The 27,150-nt window shown below is 42.2% G+C and overlaps 1 protein-coding gene across 3 annotated transcripts in view; it reads left to right on the top strand.

Annotated features, from left to right (window-relative positions):
- The window catches only part of LOC134538078 (eukaryotic translation initiation factor 4 gamma 1-like), a 167,666-nt gene that overhangs the window by 11,937 nt on the left and 128,579 nt on the right, over window positions 1-27,150 (top strand). Inside the window, exon 1 of one of the 3 annotated variants that reach the window (XM_063379075.1) lies at window positions 26,170-26,362. The exons of the other annotated variants lie outside the window; for them this stretch is intronic. Coding sequence (XP_063235145.1) covers window positions 26,311-26,362 — 52 coding nt within the window. The 5' untranslated portion in view covers window positions 26,170-26,310. Of the gene's footprint in view, window positions 1-26,169; window positions 26,363-27,150 lie in introns of those variants that run through there. 3 annotated transcript variants of the gene reach the window in all.

Raw genomic sequence — 27,150 nt, 5'->3', positions numbered from 1 at the left:
GCGGCGGCGGAAGACAGACACAGCGAGCGAAGGGGAAACGGGCAGGAACGACGCACCAGAACTGAAAAGGGTAAGCCGGCAGCACCGCGCACACACGAAAAGCACACACTAAAAGACTAGTGCACTGGATTTAAAAGAACACAGGAACAAACAACACATATAAATATGTAAAAAAAAAAAAATGCCAGCGGGACTAATTTAAATTAGGCAAAAGAGATACATCAAAACAACATGCCACATGCTTAACTTGAAACACGTGACATTTTTTAAATTTATTATTAACTTGAAGTGACTTTAATAATAGCGTATTAGGGGCTAACAACCTATGTATTACATAAGGCCCTTCAAAAGGAGCCAGCAATTTCACATTTAACTGGGCTGAAAGACTAGGCAAAACATAAGACCGGCACAAAACACGATCTCCAACCTTAAAATCATGGGCTGCTCTGTGTTTGTTATAAGCGGTAATAACCTCCTGTCTGGCTTTAGCGAGATTACACGCAACGCTATCAAGAAAACGTTCAAGTCCGGCGACGTCCAGGCTGGAGTCCAGCGGCGACAGGCCCCACTGATTAAGCAAGGGATGATTGAGCTCGCGGCCCAGAAAAGGGATGGAGGGAGGGAATCCGGAAGCAGATTGACAGGCGGAGTTCAGGCCAACGTTAATGAAATCTAAATCAGAGTCCCACAGAGTGATCTGAACCATAAAAAGATGCGAGGATGCTTTTAAGGACTTTATTGACTCTCTCTGACTGATTGCCCTAGGGAAAGTAGTCGGAGCTGTAGATAGGCTTAATTGCCCACTCAAAAAACATATTCCTATATACGTTCGACTGAAAATAACAGGCGTTGTGAGAGACAATCATGCAAGGGGGACCAAACAATTTCCAGACTTGTTCCCTCAGGGCCTTTACAATGGTAGTGGCCTTCATATTTTTCAGTGGTAACAACCACGAACTTCGTGAAGATGTCTAACACCACTAACAGGCATACATTGCCCTTTCGGGACCGCATCATTGGACCAAAAATATTGATATGAAGAACGTGCCAGGGGGCCACAGGAGGATCAGCAGCATAAAAGCCAACTTTAGAATTATGAGGAGGCTTCGCGATCTGACAGTCATGGCAACTGCGTATGTACTTCTGAACATCCTTGTGTAACTCGGGCCAGAAGAGGTGGGCAGAAATCCTGCGAAATGTCTTGTCTATCCCCAAGTGTCATCCAATCAGAGATGAGTGAAAATACGTGAGCACCATGGGACAGGCTTTTTTGCGGCCAGGTCCTTTCGAATCTACACACAATAGGGGTCCTGACTCTGACTCTCCCTAATGTTGACATAGGACTCTGGAAAAATTTACAAGAGAATAGACAATTCACAGGAAAAAAAGTCAGCTGTTGTGGGACTTCAAATTCATCAGAGCAGAACATGCGCGAAAGTGCATCGGTGACAACATTATCAGTGCCTTTAACATGGTGAATGACAAAACGAAAGCGGGATAATCCTAGCACCCAGCGCCCTAATTTCCCCAGCTGATGCGGGTGATTACAAAACCAACTAAGGGCTTGGTTGTCAGTGAAGAGATCGAATTCACGACAATCCAAGTAGCTCTCGAACTTCTCTAGCCCAAGAAGCATATGCTTCAACATGAATGCAGTGTCCCGCTGCGACGAAGAAATAGACGAGAATATTGCGAAAACAAACAGTGACTGGCAAACTGTACAAGATTGGTGAGAAAAGAATTGCCTGAAACTCAACCTAAACAAATGTTCCCATTTGATTATTGGTGATCAATGTTACGTGAAATTAAAATTCTCAAAAAATATAATTATTAGTGGTGAACCAATTATCAAAAAGTATTTTGGAAAAGCCTAGAAATATTTGATAAAAATCTATCCTAGGACAAGAAAATATCATCGGCTATCGGCCTATAATAGTATGAAACACTTTACTGATTTATAAATATTTTAACTACTGAAATGAAGCTGAACCTTTGTGATGACTTGGTTTTATCCATATTTAACTACAGTGCAGGTTTGTTCATTAATATCAGCAAACTCAGCAGAATCTCATACATAAAATGTGTGTCTTAGTATATTCTTTCAATTTAAGTAAACACAACCACTTAATCAGTGCCCTGTGAAAAAAAAAATGGCTGGACATTAGAAATAAAATGCTATTCAATTTTACAACTTGGTTAAAAGGAGTAATCGTAAAAAAATTCACAAAGTCTGATTAATAAACTTGTCGGATTTTATTTGTTCGTCATTACAACACGAAAATTAAGAACTCGTTCAGGGAAAATTGTAGGTCCTTACTACTGCGAAACCTGTTTAATTAAAGGCAATGCTAAATTTCTATAATGTACTGTTTTTATGTAATATTTTTATTTATTTTTCTCCAAATTATATTGTATTAGAGTAGTTAACTTATTATTTAGTCATGTTTTTTTTTGTTTTGTCACATTCCAATTGCAAAACAGTGAAGAGCTAAATTTGGCATAGAATATATACATAAATTAAATTAGCATGGCAAAATATAAAAATGTTCCTTGATTGTTCCATAGAATGGTGTACCTGTAGGTCCCACTTGCTCGAAGTTACATGTTGCACAAGTTACAAGCTAGTGTGTTGCGTTAAAAAAAATAGCGAAAAATAGGATTTTACAATTGACGAGTTTCAATGAATTACCAATGTGTCAAATTTGTTTCTTAATAAGATTTTAAGTAAATTTTTGTGAACATTTTCAGTACTACCTGTAGCAAGTTTGCAATTATATTTTGCTGATTGTAAGTCTTTTGGTTGGAAGTAGATCTGAAAACTTTAGTTTTGCTCCAACGAGAAGCCTGTCTGTGAAAAAACATTTTGATTGCATGTGGGACCAGACTATCAATTTTAGTATGCTGAGAGACTATGCACTACAATTTTAAATAGACCACAAGTAACTAAAACAGAGGGTTGATTGTCATTTCGAGAAACACTATCATACTACCTGTTTATATGTGTGATCATGTGACTGTACACCCATTTGTGATTTATTACAAAAAAAAAACTTGTCGAATTCATGACAGCAAAGTTTCAATCAGTGCCAAAAAATGATTTTTTATTACTCAGATGGATGTGCTGCACAATATATAAAAAAAGAAAAAAAAACTTTATCAACTTATGTTATCATAAGGAAGACTTTGGTGTAGAGGCAGAATGGCATTTTTCCGCTACTACCCATTTAAAAGGACCAGGTGATGGAGTTGGGGGCTCAGTGAAGAGACTTGCTGCAAGAGCAAGCCAGCAGCGTCCATATGACGACCAAATCTTAACACTTATCCAACTTTATGAACGGGCAGTTGATAATTTATCCGAAATTAATTTCACCTCCACACAAGATGAGTATGTTGAGTCGGAGAAATTTCTGAATAACCATTCCAGCCAAGCAGTAACTATTAAGGGAACACAGCAATATCATGCTTATATGCCTATAACTTAAAGTGTATCAAAAATATGTGTTAAAATATTCTCTGAATATACAACAGAAAAACTGACCATCCAAAAATGCCCTGGAACACTACAAAAGACAGAAGTTAGTGGATATATAACCGCTGTATAAGACCAAAAGTGGTGGCTGGCATATGCGTTGGAGAAGAATGAAGAAGAAAATGAACTAAACGTGACATATCTGCATCCTGCTTGTCCATCATCATTTTCATATCCGAGAAAACCAGACAAATTGTGGATACCACTGACAGATGTACTTTGTAAAGTTGTTCCTACATCTCCTACAGGAAGGATTTATGTAATAACATCTGATGAAGCCATAAAAACTTAACAAATCATGAAGTTCTGAATAACTTTTGCCTAAGGTGTAAGTTAATAATTTAATTTTAAGTTCATGAATAATATAATATAGTAAAGAAATCTGTAGTAGGTAGGCTGACTAATAATTTCATTAACACTTTTTTAAATTATTATTTATATTATTTAACTATGAACCCATTAGCCTCCCACTTTGAAATTTTGAGAATCACTTATCAAAAGTTTAAACTATTTATAGCATTTTTTTTTAAATTTTAAAAATGCTCTTCTTAAAAAATTAAAATTTTGAATTTAATTTCTTAAAAACACTTTTTATAACAAAGTATATTATGTTGTAAATAAAAAGAAAAAGCATTTAAAACTGAGTAAATGACACCACTCCCATCTCTCTAGCTCAATTAGGAGAAAAGCTACAGTGATCTGAAAATAAGTTGGTGAAATTTTTTTGGTGGAATTTGGGAAACTTTACATAGGGGTAATTTTGAAACCGTTTTTGAGATACTTGAACGAAAAAAATGGCATTTTTCCTAATCTTTATGTTAACCTTCATTTCAAATTTTATCAAATTCTAAGGTGGTCAAGTAAGTTTTTTTTTATTTTAGTGTTTTAATTTCATACGGAATGACTCTGAAGTGGAAAAGTAGAAATTTAGAAATTTCGCCTTTTTTTTTAAAATTCTTAATATTGGTAAGATTTCAGGCTTTTAAAAAAAAAAAAATAACAAGCAAACAATTTAAGCAACTTCAAACATGGCAAAATTATAGTGATTTTACATTATGACTTTTTTTAAATTGGTGTTTTTTTTTTCAACCGTCACAAGTGATAATATAGTTGAATTAATGTCATACTTTTATCTCTGGTGGTCTGGAATTAATCTAAAAAAAAAAAGTGTGGAAAATATTTTGTGTTTGATACGCAGCAAAGCCATGTTTGCTGTGATTGCTATTCATGGTGTTGGAATAGTACTTGATACTCCTTAAACTAATTAACATAAAAGTGTATTTTTTTTTAAATTTTCCATTTAATCCCGCTGATGCGACCACATGCGTGCACGGATGCTCGAGTATTCGGCCGTGCACGATGTGCAGCGAAGCCCTACTCCTCGCGGGTGAGGGTGGAGGGAGGGGGGTCGGGTCGTGGCGGCGTGAATGGCGCCTGTATTGATTGCGCGGCGCCCGAGCGACCGGCTTGTCTGTGGTTCGAGCCCCACGACTGCGTGTACAAACATTCATCAATTATGGGAAACTCCTGGAAATATCCCAATGAAAGTAATTTGAGGTGAAAAAATTGATGCTCCATTGTGCCATCACCCTGCCTGAAAGCATTTTTCTTTTTCGAGCAGTGTTTTAGTGCTTAATATAAAATGGCGTATGCAGGGTTATGCTAAATATATGAATAGAAATAAATTTTGAGATACAACAAGGCCAGATATGGAGGTGGTGGGGGCTAGATATTATCTCTTAAAAAAATTGCAAAGCAAGTAAATTATTTTCTGTAGAGGAAACGTCCGGGTTGAGTTGTGAATACACGCTGGTTCGGTTTGAGCGTCCACTCACATTGCCAACCGCATCCAGAGTCCAGAGGTCAACTATTGTTTGGTTAGTAGTATCCGTCAGACGAATAAATATTAATGATTTCGGTTCCAAAACACGGAGCGTCTGCCACTTCTGATTGGCTGCGAATCCGTCGCGCCATGACGAACCCAGCATCAGTGCTCCGAGTGAGTGTGCATGACGTCACAGCTCCGTCTGCAGTGGCTGTGTCCCGTGATCATCAGCAGTCACCATGGCGCAGGAAGTTTAGAGCGCCAGAATTATCGTTTTCATGCTTTGTAAGTGATTACGCAGCTAAGTTTTGAATATTTTGTTAACTTGTGAAAGTCGTGGGAGTTCAATAATATTTATTTATTCTGTAAGGAAAAAGTAAACGCTAATAAGTATCCTTTTATTTTCTGTTTACATTTTTGAAACGGGAACCGGAAACGGCAAATATCACGAGTGTTCTATGCTACCCAAGAACACAGATCGGGATAAAAACTTCCAAGTTGGCCAATGTATTCGGATCATCACCCACGCCACCCATGACGTCAGAGGATCACGTGAACCAATCAGCGATCAGTGCCCGTCGGACACAATTTAGCACATTGCAATTTTAGACGGGCCTTATTATCCCTCGCATCGTTGCTGTCCTTAGCTGGTCCTTTCTCCACAACAACCTAGTTTGTGAATCACCAGTAAACTATGAACTGATGCTCAATAGATCGGAGCGAATGGCAAAAGCGAGCTCGGACGTTGAATGTTTTGTTACAATGTAAAGCTGGGTTTACGATTGATTTCCTTAAGAATTATAACTTAACATCGAGCACACGATTAAGTCAAAACTACATTTTCCAGTTTATGATTGACATATAAGTCGTTAATTCTAACCAATCACAGCACAAAACACATCGTCGGCCATTGTTCGAAACGGAGAAGCAGGTTTCAAATAGGTTATTGACAAATGGGATAATTATTTTTTGAAATGGATGATTACAAATGACAAATATACGAATTATAACCCAAAATACTGCCTCGCTCGGTCCAATAATAAGACATAAACTTCCGGTTGAAAGGTTCCGGTTTGTTGTGATTGGTCGCTTCCCTTAAGTCTTAACAAAAAATATAAAATATAACCATTTTTGTTAAGTCTTAAGTCATCATATGGTTCGCACACGACCCGTCAAAATTCACACACGACAATCATAAACCATTCCACTAGTTTACATAGTCATATGGTAAGTACACGACTAAGTCTTAAGTCTTAATTCTTAATTTTCAATCGTAAACCCACCTTAATACTTGGCGGGAGAATGCCCTGGGAGTACTCACAGATGTGAGACGAACGCGAACAGTGGTCGGGTCTGACTTCTTCTGTCATTTCCGCCGTCAACTCGTCGGGGACTGTATACGGCAATACGGAGCGCTAGGCTGATGGAGGCTGGGAACTATGGCCAGTGAAACAAGTGACCGCGGCTAATCACAGGGCAACAGGACCGTCAGTAGCTCGGCCAGTTCTCACTCTCGACTGAAGGAAGTTCTTCCCCTGTAGGCCTGGTGGCGTTCTAGAGATGCCTTCGTGTTTTCATGTCGAAGAAACGTTACGTATTGGTCAGGGTTGGAAAAAAAAAATATGTTTTTCGTGTTTAAACCAGGTTATTATATCACGTTAATTGTTTTGGTTCTTACTATGTTCAAATGGAAACCATACATTTGATCAAATTAAAGCCATACGACATTCCGCTTTCTGCCACTCATGTTGAAACATCAAAGAACAGAAGTCCAGCTAATCTGCACTCTGACTGGGACTTAACTGCAGAATATAGATTTACAGTACAGTCGGGGATTTCCCACAGAATAGGAATTTACTGTTTAATATTTTTAATTTTAGAATATTTGCCTCATTATGATTTACAATTTATTTAGATAATTTAAATAAGATTTTGATTATTATATAATTTTTTGTTCCGTAAATCACAAAAAAACGTTAATGACCAGTCTTTAGTTATTGTAGTGGAATTAGACCTTTCATTAAAAAAAATTGATATTCGACGTAAAAAAAATGGTTTTCTGTAAAGTCGGTTTAGGACGATAGTTTAACGTGACAACGTCATAACAAAAATGAAATTATTGCATACTTTTATAAATAAAATTGAATAATTTTTATTGAATTATCACTATTTTGTATGGATACAAAGAAGGAGTGAAATGAAATCTACAATTTAATTGATAAATTTACTTTTATTTGCACTCATTAATTCAAATATGTTTATTACTTTAACGAAGAGATTATTTTAACTATAACTTTTATACATGTTTGCTACTTAACTTCTTCCAATCTGTGTTATTCTGTTAAGGATAGGACGATGATAGGAAAAGTAGGAAACGAATGGGAGTGTTTCAAGTTTAATGTGCCTCGAAAAAGTCAAATCGATGGTTGTTCCAATCGAGTGAAAGAGAGATAGATGCGGCGCAAGCGTACAATGAGCGTAACGGGACACAGCGTAACGGGATAGTGTGCGTTACGGGACACTTTCGTGCGTGCAGCCGGCGTTCATCGATTTATTAGACGTCGTCACGTAAAAAATGCATTATAAAGGAACGCTTGGTTTGAAACCACCGTTGTTGGAATGAGCCGACCCTGGTGTCGGTCGGGCGAGTGTAGGAGTGTAGTAGTGTAGTGTAGTGTAGTCCCGGGCCAGCCGTTCTCCCGCCACTGGCCCGCGACGTCCCGTGCGGCGGGGATGGGCGTGTCTGCCCCCCCCCCCATAGGCCCGCGCGAGGTCGTCGACCCGCCGTATCGACCGCGAGGCTGTCTGGGCCGCCACGTGGGTACCACGTGGCGCCCCCACCCACCTCACGTGCACACCAGTCACTTAGGTTCGGACCAGGTGCTATTTGACAAGCATTTAATTAAAAAATATAAAAAAAAAACTATTTCAGAAGTTATTTCATCCACGGCATCTCTTACCGTTCTTTTACCCCGAGGGGGGGGGGTTGGGGGGTGTATATCCGCGTTGCCCCCCCCCCCCTATCCGGGTCCTTTTCTGGATTCACCTCCGTCATGCAGTTAACAGTTGCAGATGAAAAAGGGGAAAACATTGAACTACTTTTGATGTGACGACATAACTGCAGCGAAGTATGGTATATTGCAAAGAAACAGTTGCAATTTTTATTTTTAATTTGTGTCCTGATGATGCCTGGTTTTTGATCACTGTAAGAAGGAAGTGAATTACAAATTGAACGATTTGCAATTGTTTTAATTTTTTTTATTTGCTCTTTTCGTCGGGGTGTAATGAATGTTGTCATTTCTGAACCATCTATATTTGTAACTGCACAACTGTCTTTTCGAGACAGTATATACCGTGCCTTCTTTGACAGATTCATTGCTCGTGACCTACATTTTAAATCCGTTTTAAGTAATTTTTGTTTCGAAATTTGCGGAAGATTTTTTTTTGCTAAATACACTTGTTTATTTGGGTATTATCCATTTGTTTTGATGTACAGCCATTTTATAAAATAAATTTCAAGTTTAGAGAAAAAACTTGAGGCCGTTGGTTTAACGTGAAACGTCTGTCAGCTAGTCGCTCTGTGTGTAATAGATTGAGAAGAAAACGAGATATTTATTGACTGCGTATTAATTACAAAGCATAGTCTGAATGGTACATAATTATTTATTTCAATTAATATTCGACGATTTTATTCAACATTGGCTCGTGATATGAGAAATGAGATACATAATGTGTCTGGTGAACGTTCAATCTGTAGTGGTATTGCCCAGTGTTGTCGGTGTGTGTGCACGTAATTAAGGCCGAGTTCATTCTTCATGAAGTCAGAGGTAGCTGTTGTGTCGTGGGTCGTTTTTGAAGTCGCCACATAGGACGAGCTTTCGCCTTCTTTAAATTCCTGTCGAACCAAAAGTCGACCACAAACGCTGCAAGACGGACCAAATACGGCCGCTGCACGCCAGTCCAGTCTGTGTCCCTCAGTTCGCGGACGTCTGGGACATATGTGTGGTTGTGTCCACTGGTGCAAGTGCCAGGTTTATTGAGCGAGCCGCGACATCTCTGCACGCGCTGAGGCTGACATACCGTATTTTAATACTTATTTACAGGCTTATTTTACATTTTCCATGTAAATATTGCCCAAAATGCACTACTTTTGGCTTGAATCGATCTATCTGAAACTCCATACAAACCACACGAATGGCGGTGCTGTCACGTCGTGAGCTACACTGCGCCGAGAGCGACAGCGCCGGTTGTGACCAATCTGCTCGGTTCCCCTTCCCCCTCCTCCTCATCCGCCTTCTGTTACGCCAACTCAAGGTCGTGTCAGGGAGGTGACCTTACAGGTTAAGTGATGACATCGCACTTACGTCTGTATAACTTCTCTAAGTTAGGAATTCTTATGATAGACGATACAAACCTTTCAGTTACGGCACAAATTTCTGTTCTGGTACCCGTATGTTTTGGCGTGATTTTAAAGATATTTCAATACAAAAGCTATTGCTATAGTTAATTCATAAGTGTGGGAATGTTTTTGAATAATAGCAATTCAAGCTAGTGTAGAAAGTTAGGATGCGATTTCGCTGTGATTTCCATTTTATTTCTTACCCTTGCAAGGTGGAGGATTAAGTCCACTGTCAACGTGGCGAGATTGTGACGACCTGGCGCCATCCTGGATCACTTTGACTCTTGGCCCTTGAACTTCGATTACCTCGACCTCGACCTCGACCTCGACCTCGGATGACATTGAGCATGCCCGCCATCTGGAATTCTGGAATATTCTCTCTATTTGGATCACAGAAAGTTCCGTCATTTTACATTTTAGAACATTCTGCCATCTTGCATGAAGTGACTACAATCTTGAAGTTCTTTCAAAATTATTTTTAAAAAATTTTGGGAAAAAAGTTATGAACAAAATAAATAAAATATTAATAAAAACAATCACATAGCCCGAGTCGGAATCCTCGTTTTTAACCTCACTATTGCAAATTTTAATGATCTGTTCTCCATGGTGACCTCAAGCAGTCTGCTTCTGCTGCTGTAGCCAGTGTGATGTTCCAGCTGCCTTGTTGGCTTCTCTTGCCGCCTGCTGCCAGCCATCGAGTCGGTCATGTTGGCCACCATCTGAACAGTTATATGGAGATATTGTCAAATTATTTTACTAATTACTGTTTTAACAAATTGATTCCTACGATTTCAGTTCTTGGTTCGATCCTTGTATGTGCAAAAATATCTTACAATATACTTATTAATAAATTATTTTATAAAATATCTCATTTATTATTGATTCTTCAATCCTACATGAGGTTACAAGAAATAAAACTCTCTGAAAAAATATTTATCTAAATGTACATTTTTTTTTAAAGAAAACAAGCATGAAAGCCTTAAACTATCCTATATTCTTCTATACCCCATTGCTTTTGACCACTGCAATGGTAAATGTAAAACTGCGAACAACCGTTGCGTATCAGAAATTTTAATTGACCCATTATCAGTTGGCATAAGATGTAGACTTTTCTTTTAAAGTGAAATTCCAGTGATTTAATTTAGTTTCCAGGTGGCGTTGATTGTTGAACGAGGCGTCTGGTTTGCTTCATTGTCAGGTGTCGACAGTGAACTGCGGTGAATTGTAGTTGTGCATTGTGCTCATTCGGGCCCTGGAACAAAGGTAGCGGCAGCTTCGTGGCTGTAGCACGCGCACGCGATGGTTGTGTCCGCGCAGTTGCACTGCTTTTTGGTTCGTCCTGGCGGCTCAGCGACCTTCCTGCCTGGTGTTGGAGAGGCACGGCTCACAATCATGGAACTGTTGCTGATTCAGACGGAGTGTTTATTTGTTGCGGAAACAAATCTCGTGTGCAGGGGCGCAACAACAAAGGGGGGGGGGGCAAGGGTATTTTGCCCCCCCCCCCCTTCTGAAACCTTGAAGTGGGGGCAAACTGGGGCAAAAAAAGTGCTGTGTAATCAATTTTTAGATAATAAAACTGCTTAAATAGCACTTTTTCCCACCTTGAAATACAAATTTTCCCGGGGGAGGACCCCCGGACGCCCCGCTTCAATAGGGGGGATAGATGATTCTTTATAAAAAGATATATTCCCCCCCCCCTTTTTGGAAATTTAGTTGTTGCGCCCCTGATCGTGTGTATGTGAACGTTGCGTACGTTGTCTCGTGCATTTAGCTGGTTGGCTGTAGGCACAATAATTTTGGTAAAATCCAGTTTGGTTGAATGTAGTTCAGCTTATTGGAAGTGCTATAAAAATAAATTTAACCTCTAGGAGATTTAAGAATCCAAACATGCAATGCTTGCATTATCATATGTTAATAAGATAGTCCCTTTTGTAAAGTACTGAACATAAATATTAATCCTGAAACTTATTTAATATGCTATTTTCAGACCTGTTTAATTTTTAAATATTTTCCTGAATGAATTAGCTCCAGGGTTGCTACGGTCATGGAAAACCTGGAAAAGTTACCTGGAAAAAGTGAGGGAAAATAAAACATTTATGGCGTTACTATACATTCGTATGAAACAACTCTTGACACGTTGCAAGCACGACAGACAAGACTGCATTTAACAAACCACAACGGACATTATAGCGTCTCCTGCGAATTACGATTATTCGATAGGCACTGATCTTGGAATAGTACGTCGCTGTGATGTACTGAGATCGATAGTTTGGCGATTTTGATTACTTAATCGATGCGAGCAGTGGCCGGAAAAAATTCTTGTAAGTTCCATGGCGCGCTGTGATAGCCTAGCTATAATACAAATGGTTCAATCATTGCTAGTAAAAAACAAAAAAATTTGGAAGAGGCTCGAAAGGAAGCCCAACTATTAGAAGATTAAATATCTTCAATTGCCAAGCAACAGCCTTAAAATGCTGTGAATGATGATTTGGTTCACCTGCCGTATGTATAGACATATCAGCATTTGAAAATGTCAGAAACACTGTACATTCTACGAACATTTTATATATTCAGTATTTTAAACTTGCAAAATAGAAAATTTACAATTACTTTGAAATGTGTAAGTACTATTTAAATTTAATTTAATCTTTATAACAGTGTGTTTATTCATTTGTGGTCCTGCACATGTGAATATTAAAATTTTTTGACAGTTAATTTGTTCTAATTGAAGCATAAATGCATATAGTTTAACCACTCATTAAAGAGTTCTTAAGTTAACTAATGTTAAGAAATTAGATTTCTGATAGGACATTTATTATACAAATCATTAGATAGCCGTGCTGCAAATATGCTGGAACGAAATTGCCGTTTACGAACTTTACAAAAAAAGATTACCATCTGCGATTACAATCCTATGTAGTGGGCTCGAAAATTTTCCATACAGATTAAAAAAAACTTAACTTGGAAGTCAGCGAATTTCGTGTTCAAAAATGTGTTGCACCCCTGAGCTCACTACTATTTCTAGTGTGTTGATATTATCTTTAGTGTAGTATCGAGCTGATGTGATGTGATGTCTGATGGGCTGGAAGCCCCGGAGTCCGAGGTCGCCCCTCGCTTCAGGACCGGCTGTTTGTGTCTCAGTATCAGTCGCCCAGCGACGAATTACATTTTGTGATGTTCAATTTTGATAAAGAAACTCGTGGGAACATTAATCAGTAAACGGATAGATGACTAAAGTAGCTTGTCTTCTGGGTTGTAGCCGCGTCCGTGGCGAATAATTCACCGACGTTTCGGTCGACATTGCAGTAGCCATCAGGGAGCAGTTACTAGATGACTAATCCGCGAGTGCCAGCAAGCGCTGTTCCGCCGCGGTGATAGCGCGGAAGCACGGCGAAGGTCTGGGAGTGTACGTGAGAGGAAGAGCCATGACCTCAATCCGCGCACTTCTGATGCGTCCGCACTTCCTGCACGTGCCAGGCGTGTTCGCTCGGCGTTCAGCCGTGGCCGTAGCCTCCGAGCGCGTTGTTCTTCTCTGCTGAACCACGAGCCGAAGCTGTCAAGATGGCGGACACGCTGCCACACGCACGTGTTCCCGTCTGAGCACTTCGAGAAAAATTTATTAAAAATATTGGTCGTAGTGAAACTACCCCGGAATATATCTTGTAAAATAAAGTAATCTTAATAAAAGATAATAATCGCAACTTTGAGAATTCTTGATTAAAACTATCTTTGTTACGTTTATGAGGTAACGTCTCGAATGTTTTAGATTATGTGTGGTTGTAGCACAATGATAAAGTGCATGGTGTCAATGAACGAATGCCGTAGTTCAAATCTGGCCATTGCGTTTTATATTGTAAGTTTTTATGTACTCAACTATTTCATTATATAATTAGTATCTTAAAAATGTTATTGTATTAAGCTAACACATGTATTCGAAAATAGTTTTGCTTCTATGAATGATGTTTTAGCACAACGATACGGTTGGTGTGTCCGTCTCGATGTTCTCAAATTGGAATAGGTAGATATAGGTTTATGCTGCAGCACGTGGGTCAGCCATGTTGACGTGGCGATGACGGGTTGTCCCGCCGCGCCGGTCTCATTGTGGTATCCTCAAAGTCTTACAAGCCACAGGCGGGAGTTCGACCGCAGCTCCTGTGCACGAGGCTTCAATCACTAGTCAAATGGAACCATCCGCATGCTCTACCATACGGCGCCTCGCAGGCGGGAGAGTAGACACTCGGCCTACCGCCTACTGCAATGCACACTCTTGTCCGGCGACCCTCCGCACATCGGTATAAATTCCCGTTTGTGCGTGCAAAATCATACCAGTGTAACAGGCCCCCACCCCCCACCCTTTGGGAATCTTGCAGATTTTCGTCCCTGACCGCATTTCATTCAGTAGATGAAGTATTAGGCCAAGAGGATTCGCCAGATGGCGTTTAGAGCATTAGGAGGAAAATAACTCAATATTAGAAAACCGTTCAACATATCTTTGTGGCATCAGAATAAAAAAACTAAATTCGTGAAATCGTAGGAGCTGTGTGAACAAAACTACAAGTGGGCGGGATGTTGTGCGTGTGCCACAGAGCTCGCCAGGTTTAGCGTAGGGCAGGGGCGCAACAACTAAATTTTCAAAAGGGGGGGGGGGCAATATACCTTTTTATAAAGAATCATCGATCCTCCATATTGAAGTGGGGGGGGGGGGGGGCGGGGGTCCTCCCCCGGGAAAATTTGTATTTCAAGGTGGAAAATGGTGCTATTTAAGCAGTTTTATTATCTAAAAATTGATTACACAGCTAGTGGAATTAACATATCCGATTTGTACAGCACTTTCTTTGTCCCCGTTTGCCCCCACTTCAAGGTTTCGGGGGGGGGGGGGGCAAAATACCCTTGCCCCCCCCCCCTGTTGTTGCGCCCCTGGCGTAGGGGATGTGCTCCAAGTGCCGTGACATCCTACCGGCGTGTGTGACGGAGCAACCAGGAAGACGTGGTTTCCCAACAAAAGGAGTTATTTTTGTTCGTAGCAAGGCAGGCGGCGCAGCATCTGCGACAGTCATCCAGTCGTGGCGTCCTTGAGCGCGGCGTGTCAGTGCTGGGCTTTGAATCGCAACTTCTGAATAAATACAATTTTTCACTTTTAACAGGATTTTATAGTATTAAATTTGCTTTGCGTGGACTCATTAATGTGGAAGAAACTTCATTAACATATTTGTCAATTGACTAGGAATATGATTAATTAAATTTACTATGGATTGTTACGAGATTTTGTAATGTATGTTTTTAAAATGCACAAAGACATGTTAATGTTAGTCTTTTGCTTATAGTGCCATGCTGTCTAAAATAAGTACAGTTAATCGCAAAAGTATTCGTCCACAAGCTTATATATATATATATATATATAAACTTTTAAGTTAACAAATGGTCAGTGGTCTATACCATGAAATAAAAAACTATATTAAATTTTTCCGAAAGTCGCACTATGGTAATAGCTACAATGGGTAGTATTTATTACAGCACAGTGAGAACACGCGCATCAGTGCAGTAAGAACACGAGCATCAGTGCAGCGAGAACACGAGCATCAGTGTAGTGAGAACACGATCAACAGTGCAGTGAGAACACGTGCATCAGTGCAGTGAGAACACGAGCATCAGTGCAGCGAGAACACGAGCGATCAGTAAAGCGAGAACACTTGCATCAGTACAGCGAGAACACGAGCATCAGTGCAGCGAGAACACGATCAACAGTGCAGTGAGAACACGTGCATCAGTGCAGTAAGAAAACGATCAACAGTGCAGTGAGAACACGATCAACAGTGCAGTGAGAACACATGCATCAGTGCAGTAAGAACACGATCATCAGTGCAGTGAGAACACGCGCATCAGTGCAGTGAGAACACGAGCATCAGTGCAGCGAGAACACGAGCGATCAGTGCAGCGAGAACACGAGCGATCAGTAAAGCGAGATCACGTGCATCAGTACAGCGAGAACACGTGCATCAGTGCAGTGAGAACACGAGCGATCAGTAAAGCGAAAACACGAGCATCAGTGCAGCGAGAACACGTGCATCAGTACAGCGAGAACACGAGCATCAGTGCAGTGAGAACACGATCAACAGTGCAGTGAGAACACGATCAACAGTGCAGTGAGAACACGAGCATCAGTGCAGTGAGAACACGAGCATCAGTGCAGTGAGAACACGTGCATCAGTGCAGTGAGAACACGTGCATCAGTGCAGTGAGAACACGATCATCAGTGCAGTGAGAACACGAGCATCAGTGCAGTGAGAACACGAGCATCAGTGCAGTGAGAACACGAGTGTCAGTGCAGTGAGAACACGAGCGTCAGTGCAGTGAGAACACGATCGTCAGTGCAGTGAGAACACGATCGTCAGTGCAGCGAGAACACGAGCATCAGTGTAGTGAGAACACGAGCGTCAGTGCAGTGAGAACACGAGCGATCAGTAAAGCGAGAACACGAGCATCAGTGCAGCGAGAACACGAGCATCAGTGCAGTGAGAACACGTGCATCAGTGCAGTGAGAACACGTGCATCAGTGCAGTGAGAACACGTGCATCAGTGCAGTGAGAACACGAGCATCAGTGCAGCGAGAACACGAGCATCAGTGTAGTGAGAACACGATCAACAGTGCAGTGAGAACACGTGCATCAGTGCAGTGAGAACACGATCAACAGTGCAGTGAGAACACGTGCATCAGTGCAGTGAGAACACGATCAACAGTGCAGTGAGAACACGATCAACAGTGCAGCTAGAACACGATCAACAGTGCAGTGAGAACACGTGCATCAGTGCAGTAAGAACACGATCATCAGTGCAGTGAGAACACGATCATCAGTGCAGTGAGAACACGCGCATCAGTGCAGTGAGAACACGCGCATCAGTGCAGTGAGAACACGAGCATCAGTGCAGCGAGAACACGAGCGATCAGTGCAGCGAGAACACGAGCGATCAGTAAAGCGAGAACACGTGCATCAGTACAGTGAGAACACGTGCATCAGTGCAGTGAGAACACGAGCGATCAGTAAAGCGAAAACACGTGCATCAGTACAGCGAGAACACGAGCATCAGTGCAGTGAGAACACGATCAACAGTGCAGTGAGAACACGAGCATCAGTGCAGTGAGAACACGAGCATCAGTGCAGTGAGAACACGTGCATCAGTGCAGTGAGAACACGTGCATCAGTGCAGTGAGAACACGTGCATCAGTGCAGTGAGAACACGATCATCAGTGCAGTGAGAACACGAGCATCAGTGCAGTGAGAACACGAGCATCAGTGCAGTGAGAACACGAGCGTCAGTGCAGTGAGTGTAAAGCGAGAACACGAGCATCAGTGCAGTGAGAACACGAGCATCAGTGCAGTGAGAACACGTGCATCAGTGCAGTGAGAACACGTGCATCAGTGCAGTGAGAACACGATCATCAGTGCAGTGAGAACACGAGCATCAGTGCAGTGAGAACACGAGCATCAGTGCAGTGAGAACACGAGCATCAGTGCAGTGAGAACACGAGTGTCAGTGCAGTGAGAACACGAGTGTCAGTGCAGTGAGAACACGAGCGTCAGTGCAGTGAGAACACGATCGTCAGTGCAGTGAGAACACGAGCGTCAGTACAGCGAGAACACGAGCATCAGTGTAGTGAGAACACGAGCATCAGTGTAGTGAGAACACGAGCGTCAGTGCAGTGAGAACACGAGCGATCAGTAAAGCGAGAACACGAGCATCAGTGCAGTGAGAACACGAGCATCAGTGCAGTGAGAACACGTGCATCAGTGCAGTGAGAACACGTGCATCAGTGCAGTGAGAACACGTGCATCAGTGCAGTGAGAACACGAGCATCAGTGCAGTGAGAACACGATCAACAGTGCAGTGAGAACACGTGCATCAGTGCAGTGAGAACACGATCAACAGTGCAGTGAGAACACGTGCATCAGTGCAGTAAGAACACGATCAACAGTGCAGTGAGAACACGATCAACAGTGCAGCTAGAACACGATCAACAGTGCAGTGAGAACACGTGCATCAGTGCAGTGAGAACACGTGCATCAGTGCAGTGAGAACACGTGCATCAGTGCAGTGAGAACACGATCATCAGTGCAGTGAGAACACGATCATCAGTGCAGTGAGAACACGCGCATCAGTGCAGCGAGAACACGAGCGATCAGTGCAGTGAGAACACGAGCGATCAGTAAAGCGAGAACACGTGCATCAGTACAGTGAGAACACGTGCATCAGTGCAGTGAGAACACGAGCGATCAGTAAAGCGAAAACACGTGCATCAGTGCAGTGAGAACACGATCAACAGTGCAGTGAGAACACGAGCATCAGTGCAGTGAGAACACGTGCATCAGTGCAGTGAGAACACGTGCATCAGTGCAGTGAGAACACGTGCATCAGTGCAGTGAGAACACGTGCATCAGTGCAGTGAGAACACGTGCATCAGTGCAGTGAGAACACGTGCATCAGTGCAGTGAGAACACGTGCATCAGTGCAGTGAGAACACGAGCATCAGTGCAGTGAGAACACGAGCGTCAGTGCAGTGAGTGTATAGCGAGAACACGAGCATCAGTGCAGTGAGAACACGAGCATCAGTGCAGTGAGAACATGTGCATCAGTGCAGTGAGAACACGTGCATCAGTGCTGTAAGAACACGAGCATCAGTGCAGCGAGAACACGAGCATCAGTGTAGTGAGAACACGATCAACAGTGCAGCGAGAACACGTGCATCAGTGCAGTAAGAACACGATCAACAGTGCAGTGAGAACACGATCAACAGTGCAGTGAGAACACGATCAACAGTGCAGTGAGAACACGTGCATCAGTGCAGTGAGAACACGATCATCAGTGCAGTGAGAACACGCGCATCAGTGCAGTGAGAACACGAGCATCAGTGCAGCGAGAACACGAGCGATCAGTGCAGCGAGAACACGAGCGAACAGTAAAGCGAGAACACGTGCATCAGTACAGTGAGAACACGTGCATCAGTGCAGTGAGAACACGAGCGATCAGTAAAGCGAAAACACGTGCATCAGTACAGCGAGAACACGTGCATCAGTACAGCGAGAACACGAGCATCAGTGCAGTGAGAACACGATCAACAGTGCAGTGAGAACACGAGCATCAGTGCAGTGAGAACACGTGCATCAGTGCAGTGAGAACACGTGCATCAGTGCAGTGAGAACACGTGCATCAGTGCAGTGAGAACACGAGCATCAGTGCAGTGAGAACACGAGCGTCAGTGCAGTGAGAACACGAGTGTCAGTGCAGTGACAGGGTGGCCACTCACCGGGAAAACCGGGAAAACCGGGATTTATCAGGGAAATCACGTTGATCGGGAATTATCAGGGAAATGTCAGGGAATTTTTTTAATAACCGGGAATTTTTTGTGTCATGTATATTTCCCTGCCAACCATTACGGATTTTCCGTAATTATTACGGATTTAACACAATATTACGGAATTACGGAACATCGCTGGTTTATTACGGAAACGAGGCTTTGTGCTGCTGGGTAACGGAAAAAAAAATTCCGTTTCTGGTGTGCGTGTTTCGTGAACGCAGTTCTCAAATACATCACGTGGTTGCGCAGATAACGGAACTGATAAATGTGCGCATGTACTGTCAAAATAAGTAGATTAATTGTTGTGTTTTGTAATAGAAATGGTACGGTATTACGTCCGTTGTACGATACAACTAGTACATATTCTCGGACTTTTCGTCTGTTAGCTACTTACATCACGATAATTTTTGTACGGTACTTTGGCTAACCTGTCTTGTGTTATTTACTTTGTTGAAAGCCATTTTTTTTACAAAGTGTTTTTGTCGTGTGTACAGACGTGAAACCTTTTTATGTCGTTCGATAGTGTTGTGTTCTTCAGTGCCGGTTGTAGAAATGAAGCGTGTGACAGAACAATGTGTATCTGAGTCAAAAAAAGAACGTTATTCTTCAGAACTTTCGACCAAACTATATAAAAGAATGGCCATGCTTGTCATCATAAATGTTGTGGAACGCCACGCTTTTTGTAATGTATGCACGTGTGACTTTTTGTTTGCGCATGGTGGAAGGGATGACTGAGGAAGGCATATTGAATCAAAGAAACATGCAGAACATTTTAAAGCCGTGACGAGCAATAAATCTATATCGTCGTTTTTCGCTACATCTGAAGAAACGAAAGTAACAAACGCAGAGTTATTGTTTACAAGTTTTTTGGTAGAACACAATTTACCGATAGCAGTAGCCGATCATTCGGGTAATTTGTATAGAGCTATGTTTCCGGACTCAAAAATTGCACAGAAATACAGCTGTGCGAGAGCAAAAACATCTGCCTTAGTGGAGTATATGGCTGGTGAAACTAAATTGAAACTGTTGAATCTTTAGTAAGTTGACCATTTGCTTTAGCTACAGATGGGAGTACTGATTGTAATGCAGTGAAGATTTATCCATTAGTTGTTTCACAACTAGAAATGTTACACTTCAAAAATGAATTAAAGAACAGTTATCAAAAGTTGTGTGAAAAAAATGTTTGAGCACTCGCCACTGAAATACCCCATTACATAAAACAAAACACAGACTGCATGTCATTGAACGGGACGCTATAATGTAAAGTGACATATTTAAAATGTATTTGTTATTTAACGAACTTCCGTATGTATATAATGAAGAAAATACAGCAGGGTGCTAAAATATGAGTAATCAATTTCTATAATATATTTTTTCATCAAAAGTATGTTTTTTTTTGGTAATTGTAAATATCAGGGAAATTTTGAATTTTTAATCAGGGAAATCAGGGAAAAATCAGGGAATATTTTTGGTGACTGTGAGTGGCCACCATGAGTGAGAACACGAGCGTCAGTGCAGTGAGAACACGAGCGTCAGTGCAGTGAGAACACGAGCGTCAGTGCAGTGAGAACACGAGCGTCAGTGCAGTGAGAACACGATCGTCAGTGCAGTGAGAACATGAGCGTCAGTGCAGTGAGAACACGATCATCAGTGCAGTGAGAACACGATCATCAGTGCAGTGAGAACACGATCATCAGTGCAGTGAGAACACGATCATCAGTGCAGTGAGAACACGATCATCAGTGCAGTGAGAACACGATCATCAGTGCAGTGAGAACACGAGCATCAATGCAGCGAGAACACGTGCATCAGTACAGCGAGAACACGTGCATCAGTACAGCGAGAACACGAGCATCAGTGTAGTGAGAACACGAGCGATCAGTAAAGCGAGAACACGAGCATCAGTGCAGTGAGAACACGAGCATCAGTGCAGTGAGAACACGAGCATCAGTGCAGTGAGAACACGTGCATCAGTGCAGTGAGAACACGAGCATCTGTGTAGTGAGAACACGAGCATCAGTGCAGTATGTAAGAATGATAAACAGAGCTAGACTAGTTGGCCCCGGAAGCTGGATGAAGCAAAGAAAAAAATAGACGCTTGCTTTTGCTAAACAGTACGTTAGCAATTCACCTAGTTACGTTAGAGATTTTATTTAATATTAACATAATGTACAATGTCAATGAAAGCAGATAATGTGTATCAAAAGTCACTTGTAGCATTCACGTTATTTATTCTTTTCATTTTGAATGGTAAGTGGACGACTACTTGTGCGACGAACTTCATGCGATTGGTTCCAGCACATCCACCAATGAGACGAATGCACGGGCGAAGTCCGTGGAATGTTTCACCCATTTGACTAACACAGCTTGATGTTAGGAATGCATTTCACTATTATTGCTGCGAGAGTGTGTGCGTTAAATACCTCGATGTTGACGGCTGCCGTGAAAGACGAACTGCATAAATCTTTGAAACAATTGTTACTTGGTTTTAACTGGTGATTGCGAGCAAGCCGCGCCAGACGAGCCCGAGCCCGCAGAGAAACACTGGACGCGTGGCTCGTACGAGCCGTGTGAGTCGTGCCGAGGCCCGTGCAATCGAATGGAAAAATCGATACATCCTTTTCTCTATTATCTATGCTTCGATTCTTGAAGGGAATAATCGAATTATTTCCCCTTCTCATCGGAACATTATTTAATATACCGTCATTGTTTACTGTTCAGCGCCGTAAATACTTCTCGGGCTGCCGGATGTTGAATCATTCGAAACACGTTTAACTTGCATACTTTCCGGAGACCGTCGCCTTTCTTGTCAGTGATAACAAAAGTGTTGCCACGCATATTGTCTTTAAAGAATAAACATAAAATCTCTGGTAAAATCAATGTGTGTGTTTGTTTTAAGTTCTTTTTTTTTCTTCAGTTTATCATACTTAATTTTCCCCGTAAATGGCAGAAAGAGACTACGGAGAATAAAAATGCATAGTATAGTATAGAAATATAGATTTTTTCATACAGCATTAAAATATAAACATTTTAAGGTTTCGATTGCGTAATACGATTTTCTCGCGTGAACCCACTTGAAAACATAAATGCGCATATTAACATGTTGCTCACCCAGTGTAATATTTACTCGGCAGCTCCATGCATCTGGAAACTGAGACACCGCGGGCAGGCACTTCCAGGAATGGTAACACTGGGTTATTAGTTACCTTCCTGTATTCAGAACCAGTCTGTTAGAGAAGCAGTAACATATACAGTGGTCGAATACGTTGTGAAAATGGCTTAAACCCAGCATGATTAGGCGTGAAGGCTTCATTCAGCCTGGGACGCACCTAGTCTTCCTTCACACAGACCCCTCCATAGCAAATAAAATAAAAAAATTTAAAAAAAATAATAGTGAATGTTGTCCTTGCAAATCTAATAAAATTTCCCTGACTTCTATGACCAAAATTTAAAATTTCCCTGGTAATCAATTAATTAATTTTGTGATTTTATAAATAACAAAAATACAACCTTCGCCATTCTCGTAGATGGCGTCGAATTACTCGTATATAATAAAAATTGAAATTGAAACAGAATCTTGCACTAAAACATTATCTGATAAAAATTATTTCAGTCTGGGTAATGGTAGGTTGGAGCATGACATTTTCCCCTTAATTACTACCACTGGGGAATTCCCATGAATTTCCCAGGGTTTCCAGTAAATTCCCTGACCAGTACCAACTTCCCTGACTTTAGTCTGACTTTCCAGAATATTGACGCCTGGAGTTAATATATCTTAAACTACTTTGGAAAAATTAAGTTTATATGAAATTTTAGAAGTTCTATTTTAATAAGAGCTGTGCACAAAATTTATTGTCCAAAATTACATGAAAATGCCTCAGAAACAAGCACGTAATCGTTGAAGTTTGTTATCCGAATATCTGGGGCGTATTGGACCGACTCGATGCCACGTGGCCGGCTCGCCCTTGCAGCCACCTGTTGGGTCGTGGCGGTATGTGCTGTACGTGGGGCTGAGGATGGGCTCGAACACTGTACACACATGTCGGGGGAAAAAAACTAAGTTGGTAACTTGTGTTATATTTATCAATGGAAGCAGCTTCAGTTGTACCGGCTGTGTTTCCGTTGCTTGACGCCACTTTACTGCACCCCGTTAAAGCATTGAACATTGTGGTACGAAGTAGTGTTGGCTGAATAATACAATTTAAACTGTAAAACTCTCTTAATTAAACGAAAAACAATCTCGGCTGTAACGACTCGCATGCTAGGTGTGGCGAGCGTGTTGTCGACGGCCGGTTGGCAGCACTGCTCGGTGCTGGTCCCTGGCGGCGAGGCGCCAAGCTCTGGCTGCTGACCTTGGATGCGGCCGCGACTCGCCTAACCTGGTTCCACACGAGCTGACAACCAACATAACTAATAACAACATTCTGGTCCGAACCAAACTACCAGGTTGTTTGGTTTTTTTTTTAAACGTGGTTTTATCCAACCCTGCAATCTAAATATGGAACCTGTTGGGGACCTAAAAGTCGGGGATTTGACACACTGTTAAGCAAAATGAAAGTAGTAAGTGCTCAAAGTCGTTAACCTTTAGTTATTTTATCTACACGAAGCTAGTATTACTGGTTGGAAAATAAAATTATAATTTATGGCAGTATAGAGTAGTGAGGAAGCAATAATACAGCTTTAAAGGCATTGTTTTGCGTTATCTGCGAAGCTCGCGTATTAACCGATAATAATGGTTGACTAGGTCTTGTGTCGAGTACTTCATTTTGCGTTTCGTCACTTGACATTTTGTATCTTATATCATAGCGATGGCGACACCCATAAACTGCATACGTCTATTACTATTTTGCTTGTGTTATATGCTATAGTCGAAATAATGTTATGTTCGTGTCTCTCAGTATCACTGTCGCGATTGCCGCCATATTGACTTCATCTTCTACCACCCACCATCTTAAGGGCGTTATATTAATTCCCATATTCTCCTGCTATATCATTTCTCTTCGATTTTCTAATTCTGGTGTTGCTTTCCACCAGTGTCTGTGGTTTTCGTCTTTTTGCAACTCACGCTGAATTATTGCTTGCAGGGAACAGCCAGTCTGTTTCTCGTCTTGTGTTGTGTGTCTGTTGGCCATGTCCATTATGGTTTTGGCCTTAGGATCGTTGGTGTACGATAAGTCACAGTTCCAATTAAGTTGATGTTTTTAGTCCTTGGCGACACTTGTTTTTATGTCAAAGAAAGTTCAATGAATTTACGTAGCGCTAACAGTTTGAGCTCGAAACCATTAAAAATAGTTGTTTTGTGGAACTGTCGATGTGGCTACTGGAATGTTTCTGAAATATGAGTCATCATATTCTTCCGATGATGCTGGAACTGGAGAGAATCCCCATTCGCATGCATCACCTTAAGGCATACAGTAAAACGGTGAAATACTCACAATTGATCTCATTGGAAAGCTACGAGTACTTCGACTTTGGTAACTTAACGGCGGTAAGCTTAATTCCTGTGCAGCGGGACATTCTTCTAATATTACTTACAAATAAATGTAGCTGACTTATAAATCTCATGTTTTTGTCTTGCAAATGGACTTGTCAAGTACATTTGTTTAATGTCTGCACACGACTTCGGCGAAGTCTTCTTCGCCAGGCAGTCCCAGACGCAAGCGTTGTTTGCTCAGGCCAGAGCATCCCCCTTGTGTGTGTGTGGGCTACACGCGATTGTTTTATCGTCTCAGATTTGTTATCGCGAGTCGTTTGGGTCGGTTATCTAATCTTATTGTGCTAGACGTCCGTAGCGCCGTAGCGCCGTAGCGGTGTCCTGGAGTCGTACCTCGCGGCTGAGACTGCCCCGTGGGAGCGTGGCTCTGACTCACTGTCGGCGCGCCGATGTACTTCCGTTCGTGTTTATTAATTACTTTTATGTTTAGAAAATGTGTTGCGAAACAACACTTGGCTGAAGTCAATCAAGTACTTTTGTGGAGAATGACGTCACCAGTGTGTAATGAACATAACTTAAACTGCATAGTGATAAATGTCTCGGTAGAGATTGTAATTGTGAATGCTGTGAGGCGCCATGTTTGATCCATTGGTACTTCTCAGGCAACACCAAGCAAATTGTGTGAGGCGAGGTCTTGCTTACCATTCCATCGAGTTTTACGTTTTAGCTGGGTTTATTTATTTAATTGTTTAGTTTGAAAACTTGTACATTTAATATTGGGGAGGTGGACTGATAAAATTATTTTCCCCCAAGGTCCTTTGTTTCTTTCGACGGCCTTCACACCACCATACTACATCACACTATATATATCACACTACACAACGCACTGCACACTACCCAATATACTACAAACTACACAACATACTTTACAACACATTACAACACATTTTCGCAACTCTCAATTGTCAACCTTGAAGTTGGATTCGGAGTTTTTTCTACGAAGGTCCAGTAGGTTGACACTTTGAAGAATCCTTTGTTTATTAAAGTGAAACGTATATACAGTTTGTAGGCGAAGTCCAGGCAATGACATAAAAGTATAACGAAAATGGTTTATGAAAACAAAGGAAACTATGTAAGCGCGCGCGCGCGCGCGCGCACACACACACACACACACACACACACACACACGCACACACACACACGCACACGCACACGCACACGCACACACACACACGCACACACACACACACACACACACCGCACACATCTATAATATGCACTTGCTACATGCATAGTTTCTCACACGTATGTCCATGTGTATTTTCTCGATAACCACTTTTTTACGTAGGTAATCATTTTAATACATATATTTGAAGGAATTTGCAATTTTTAATTACAGTAAATGTTATATTTATGAAATGTATTCTCCTCGGTGTCACATTGATTGTAGGCGACTGGAGAAACCAGGACGCGGTGTGCTCTAGTTGGCAGGCACCGGGCGGCGGCGACGTGATCTGAAGGAGCGCGCGGTTGGCAGGCCTGCGGCGGCCCGCGCCACGTAGTTCCACCTGTCGCCGCGGGGTAGCGCGCGCGTCCTTCTCGGCCGCAGCCGCGTTTCTTGACCTCGCAGAGCGCAGCGAGAGCCAGTCGGCGGCAGTTCCGTTAACAGAGTGTGGCGCGAGTGTGGCGAGTGTGGCGAGTGTAGCGTGCAGCGAGCAGGATGGCACGCGGTGTGACGCGTGACGCGCGCCTGTAGAGCCCTCCGCGCGCCATGGTGGTCCAGGACGGAGGCTCGCAACAGCTGTTCTACCCGCCGCCCGCAGGTGAGCCCCGTGCGAGGTGCGACTACCCCACACACACGCCCCGTGAGGTGACGTGACACGGGCAGCCGGGAAGCAGTGGCCGGGCCTCGGGCGGTCTACGTGTCCCTGGGCGGCGCTGGTTGCGGAAGTCCCCGCTACGCCGCGCGCGGAACAGCTGTCGCCAGCCTGCGGAAATAGTCTCCGCTTATTTCCCGCTTTTCCTTCTAGCATTCACCTAGGTCGTGGTTTGGCCTCCTGAGTTTTTTTTCCCCCCGCTTTTAAAAAATAATTTACGTTGCCGTGGAACCCAATAAAACATACGGATACGAAATACGGCCTTTACGATGAGCAGTTATTTATAGGCAGTTTCCGAGGGGCAAGTTGATACGATTTAGAGTTATTTCGATGTGCTGTTATTTTTCGTATCACGCGCGCGCACATTAGTTTTACCAGCAATTTGTCCTTTACTTCCTGGCTTGTTCAAGACTTTCGCAAGCTAATGATCACAGAAATCCTCAATTAGCAATTAATTAAAATTCTGGGCTATATATTACAGAATATTTACACAAGGAAATTGATGGTGAAATATAGATTTAGTAAAATATTGGCTTCAGTCTGAAAATGCAAAACTTGGCAGGCCAGTTGTGCAGTTCTTGACCTGATTCAGCTGTGATTGTCTTTGGGTTCTCGTCAGCAGTTTCTCAGACAGTCGTTGCGCAAGCGGGCACATTTTTCCTCGCGGGGGAAAAGCCCCACGGAGGAAGGTTATGGCTGACTAACTCGGAGAAAGTGGCTTGGGAACCAAGTGA

The sequence above is a fragment of the Bacillus rossius genome, chromosome 13 (genome assembly GCF_032445375.1).
Source record: "Bacillus rossius redtenbacheri isolate Brsri chromosome 13, Brsri_v3, whole genome shotgun sequence".
In the NCBI taxonomy this organism is placed as follows: domain Eukaryota; kingdom Metazoa; phylum Arthropoda; class Insecta; order Phasmatodea; family Bacillidae; genus Bacillus; species Bacillus rossius.
The sequence above is the reverse complement of the archived record's forward strand: the minus strand, read 5'-3'. Positions and strand labels throughout refer to the sequence as shown.